Here is a 5,527-nt window from a genome sequence, read left to right on the forward strand (position 1 = left end):
TAAACTATTTTCCTCGTGGGAACGATCCCAACCTCACTAGTTGGGTTATTTACTTGACACGACCGCTTTACTTCTTATTTGAGAAGCAAGTTTGAGCGTATCAATTAGTCAATCCAAAAACATCACCAAAAACTCGTAATGGCCATAACGTGTTTTAAAATCTGTCTTAGGGATATCCTCCGCCCTAACCATCAGCTGATGATAGCCAGATCTTTAATCAATCTTTGAGAAAACTGAAGCACCCTGCAACTAATCAAATAAGTTATCAATACGAGGTATCGGGTACTTTTTTTTATGGTTACCTTGTTTAACTGTCGATAGTCAATACACATACGCATTGATCCATCTTTCTTCTTCACAAATAAAACTGGAGCACCCCAAGGAGATACACTCGGTCAAATAAAACCTTTGCTCAACAAATCCTTCAAATGCTCCTTCCACTCTTTAAATTCAGACGATGCCATATGATAAGGAGGAATTGAAATAGGCTGAGTTCCCGACTCCACATAAATACAAAAATCAATATCATAATCTTGTAGAAGACTTGGCAAATCGGTAGGGACTACCTCTGAAAATTCACTCACCACTAGAATAGACTCAAGCATAGGAGTCTCAACATTAGTATCTCGAATGTGTGCCAAGTAAGCCAAACATCCTCTCTATACCAACTGACGAGCATTGAGAAATGATATAAAACCCTTAGGAGGGTGACTAAGAGAACTCTCCATTCTACTATAGGAATTCCAGGCATAGCTAAAGTGATTATCTTGGCATGGCGATTTATAATTGCGTGGTAAGAAGATAACCAATCCATACCAAGAATCACATCAAAATCTATCATATATAATACCTTTAAATCTACATGAGTGGCATACCCCATCAAGGTAACAATACATAATCGATACACCCAATCAAAAACAACAGAATCCCCGACAAGAGTAGAAACATGTATCGGCAAATCAAGAGACTCAGATAATATATCTAGACTAGGAGCAAAATATGTGGACACATAAGAATAAGTAGAGTCTGGATCAAAAAATACAGTAGTTGGTCGATGACAAACCAGAATAATGCCTGTGATAACAGCATCTGAAGCCTCAGCCTCTGTCCTACCCAGAAAACCATAACAGTGAAAACGACTTCCCTCATATTGTGAATTTCCACGACCACCACCTCGACCAGAAGATGAACAACCTCTACCTGAGTAAGAACCACCTCTACCACTCTGTGCACCACCCCTAGCTGGAGGTTGTGCAGCCTTGAAAGTCGAAGTGTAACAACCTATTTAGTCGGTTTGAGCAGTAGAATTATTTTTGATATAAAACTTACTGGGTCGACGGACCACGCGACGAACCGTCATGGATACCGTCGTCCCATACTTGCGCAATTCCTTCTGCTGCTCTCTTCAGTACCCTCGACGGCAAGTATGACGAACCGTCATAGGCACGACGGTCCGTCGAGGGTCTTCGTTCCAAAACACTTCAACTCTTGGAATCTGGGTACTGGGATTGAATCTCTGAACTTCACGACGGACCTGCAGCACGGACCGTCGTAGATACGACGGACCGTCACAAACAGCGTAACCCCGACTTGGTCAGACATCCGCTAAAATTTTAAATGGGTGTTTTGGACTATTCATAATTATAATTATGAAATTAGTGGGGTAATTGTAATAATTTATTTAGTTGGTGGTTAAAGGAGATAACAATAAAATTAATAGTGGGTTACTTTTATCAATTTTTATAATTGATTATATGATAATTAGGGTAAAAAGAATATGTAGAAGAAAAATAAAAGAAAAAGAGGAGAAGAGCGTGAACGAACGAAGAATGCAAGTGACCTAGACTTGAGATTGAAAAGGTTCATAGGCATTGAGGAAAGCAAAGGCATTGGAGAGGTAGCTTTCTTGATTTCGGTTCTTCGGTGGAGGTAGGTTATGGTTTATTTCTATGTGATAGATAAACTCTAAATAGCAATTGATATGTATTGAATGATATTGTAAAGTCTGCTATGTACTTGATTGTGTGGTTGTATGTTTTTGATTGTGTGGTTTGTGGTTGGCTTAAAATTATGAGAGTGTTGAATTTCTAATCTTGAATCCTCTCTATTAAAAATGACGCCTTGAATAAAGAAGGCTTGATGAAATAAAAATGATGAGATAACTGGATCGGAGTGTCACGTTCCGACACGGTATTATTGGATCGGAGTGTCACGTTCCAACACGGTATTATTGGATCGGAGTGTCACATTCCGACACGGTATTATGGGATCGGAGTGTCACGTTCCGACACTATAACATTAAAGGAAAGGAATCTTGAATTAACTTAATATACTCAAACTCAAAGAACCTATTGTCCAAATGAGTATGGTGTGGAGGCCTCAGTCCTCATAGGTGTGCTTGATGTTGTGATTGAGGGTGTACCTATTATGGTGTTGTTGTCAATGGTTCATGTGTTTATTGATTGCTACCTGTTAAGTATTGTAGTTGATTTTATACTATTGTTTAATATATACTGATTTCTATTTTGAGTTGGCCGATGATACCTACTCAGTACGTGTTCCTTGTACTGACCCCAACTTGTATTTTTCTTCTTTGTTATTTTTTGGAGTGCAGCAAGTGTACCATCGACTTCGACTCGCCCCCAGCTCTAGCCAGTCTCCAGCACATCAGATCTCAGGGTGAGCTATTATTCCTAGCTCGGACTGGATTCTCTCCTTCACGTCTTGATGTCTTTGAAGTTCGGACATGGACCATCTTTTTACTTATTTTGTTTTCTTAAATACTCTTAGACTTGGTAATTCGAGGATAGATGTTCTTGATGTGATGACTTCCAGATTTTGGGAATAATAAGTTTTGGATCTTCCGCATTATTTCTGTTATTTATAGTTGAAAACTATTGGTAAATGTTGGGGTTTAGATTTGTTGGTTCGCTCACCTATTAGGTTAAGTGTGGGTGCCACTCACGACTCGTTTTGGGTCGTGACAAACTTGGTATCAGAGCGTTAGGTTCGTTGGTCTCATCACACTAGAACGAGTCTAGTAGACTCTTGAGGAACGGTAGGGAGAAGCCCTTACTTTTCTTTGAGAGGCTATAGGACTTTAGGAAAACTCCATTCTTTCTTTCTTTCGTGCTATTAATTGGATTCAATTGGTATCTAGGTGATACAAATTGGTATCTGACATCCTCACTCTATTTCGCAGATGGTTAGAACTAGAGCAACAACTGTGCCAAGACCAACACCGGCAAGACAGGGTGCGTCTGAGCCAACCATTGGGGCTGTAACTCGAGGGGGAGCAGTGGCAAGAGGCCGTGGTAGAGGTCGCAGGAGGACGCCCTCTAGAGGTAGAGGACAAACACCTGGTCCAGCTAGTAATAGGGCAGTGACTCCTCCACCGACTGATGAGGTAGTGAGAGAGGGTGAAGAAGGGGAAAATGAGCAGGTTCAAGATGAGGAATTACCACCCCAGCCTACCCCAGAGATGATTAATCAGGTTCTTACTTATCTTAGCGGGTTATCTGATCAGGGCCAGACACCTCCAGTGTTTTCTGCACCAGCACCTCAGGTTCAGGGGGTACAACATGCAGCCGCTGTGGCTCCCCGCATGGATGCCTCATTGGAAGTAGGCACGTTTCCTCGATTGACTACAGGGTCCATAATGACAAGTGATCAGCATGAACTTTTCACTAAATTCTTAAAGTTAAAACCTCCAGTATTCAAGGGTGCTGAATCTGAAGATGCCTATGATTTTCTGGTTGATTGTCATGAGCTGCTACATAAGATGGACATAGTAGAACGATCCGGTGTTGAATTTGTGACCTATTAGTTTCAGAGGGATGCCAAAATGTGGTGGCGGTCGTATGTTGAGTTTCAACCAGCACAGGCACCACCTATGACTTGGACATTATTCTCTAGCTTATTTATGGAGACGTATATACCCCGGACTTTGAGGGATAGGAGGAGAGATGAGTTCCTGAGCCTAGAGCAAGGCAGGATGTCTGTTGTTGCTTATGAGGCTAAATTTCGTGCACTATCTAGGTATGCCACACAGCTTTGCTTCAGTCCACAAAAGAGGATTCGCCGTTTTGTGAAAGGATTGAGGTCAGATTTGCAGATCCCAGCCTTACAGGTAGCTGCAGCAGCAAAATCCTTTCAGGAAGTGGTGGATTTTGTGATAGAGGTGGAGGGGGTGAAGCCAGACGACTTCACCATAGCGTCAACATCTAAGAAGTTCCGTAAGGGAGGTGAGTTTAGTGGTTCTTACTCCAGAGGGCAGAGTTTAGGAGGTTACCCAAACCGTCCTATTCAGTCTTCCCTGCAGGCTTTAGCTGGGGGTCCATCGCAGCCCAGTCAGCCTTTTTCTGAGTTTGGAGGTTATCCCCAGACTTCGTCCTTTTCACAAAGACCTATGCTTGACAACAGGAATTGTTATGGATGTGGAGAGGCTGGATATATTAGGGAGTATTGTCCAAAATAGAGGTACAGACCCCGAATAGTTAGAGGTAGAGGTGGTCGTGGGAGAGGCCGCCATTCTGGAGGACGTGGTGGCCAAGGTAATGGTGGTCACCAAATCAGTCGGGGTGGCGGGCAAGCTGGAACTACTGCAGCACAACATGGTAGGGGCAATGGACAGACAACTGATAGGGCCCATTGTTATGCTTTCCCCGGGAGGCCTGAAGCAGAAACATTTGATGCTGTTATCACAGGTACTCTTTTGGTCTGTGATTGCATGGCTTCTGTATTATTTGATCCTTGATCCACATTTTCATATGTATCTTCCTCATTTGCTACTGGTCTTGATTTACATTGTGATTTGCTTGACATGCCTATTAGTGTCTCTACTCCTGTGGGTGAGTCTGTGATAGTTGAGAAGGTGTATAGGTCTTGTCTTGTGACATTTGTGGGGAGCAATACTTATGTAGATTTGATTATTCTAGAGATGGTTGATTTTGATGTAATTCTGGGTATGACTTGGCTTTCTCCAAATTTTGCAATCTTAGATTTTAATGCTAAAACTGTGACATTGGCCAAGCCTGGGACAGATCCGCTAGTGTGCGAGGGTGACTATATTTCCACTCCAGCACATATTATCTCTTTTATTCGTGCTAAGAGAATGGTTAGTAAGGGTTTTTTTAGCTTTCTTGGCACATCTCAAGGATGATACTTCCCAAGTACCTTCGATTGAGTCTATTTCGATAGTCCTCGAGTTTCTGGATGTGTTTCCTGCAGACCTTCCTGGTATGCCACAGGATAGGGATATTGATTTTTGTATTGATCTGGAGCCGGGTACTCGCCCCATTTCCATTCCCCCTTATAGAATGGCTCCAGCTGAGTTAAGGGAGTTGAAGGCCCAACTTCTGGAATTGTTAGGTAAAGGTTTTATTAGACCGAGTGCATCTCCTTGGGGTGCTCCTGTTTTATTTGTGAAGAAGAAAGATGGAAGTTTTTGGATGTGCATAGATTACAGGCAACAGAATAAGGTAACTATTAAGAACAAGTATCCCATTCCTCGCATTGATGATTTGTT

At 42.2% G+C, this 5,527-nt stretch overlaps 1 protein-coding gene across 1 annotated transcript in view; it reads right to left on the reverse strand.

Annotated features, from left to right (window-relative positions):
* Positions 1 to 395: 395 nt before the first annotated feature.
* Positions 396 to 5,527, reverse strand: part of LOC114074926 — a 10,374-nt gene continuing 5,242 nt past the window's right edge. The window contains exons 4-5 of the mRNA XM_027913187.1: positions 851 to 1,281; positions 396 to 659 (exon numbers count right to left, since the gene is read on the reverse strand). Coding sequence (XP_027768988.1) covers positions 396 to 659; positions 851 to 1,281 — 695 coding nt within the window. The remainder of the gene's footprint in view (positions 660 to 850; positions 1,282 to 5,527) is intronic.

Source organism: Solanum pennellii, chromosome 1 (assembly GCF_001406875.1).
Source record: "Solanum pennellii chromosome 1, SPENNV200".
Classification (NCBI taxonomy): domain Eukaryota; kingdom Viridiplantae; phylum Streptophyta; class Magnoliopsida; order Solanales; family Solanaceae; genus Solanum; species Solanum pennellii.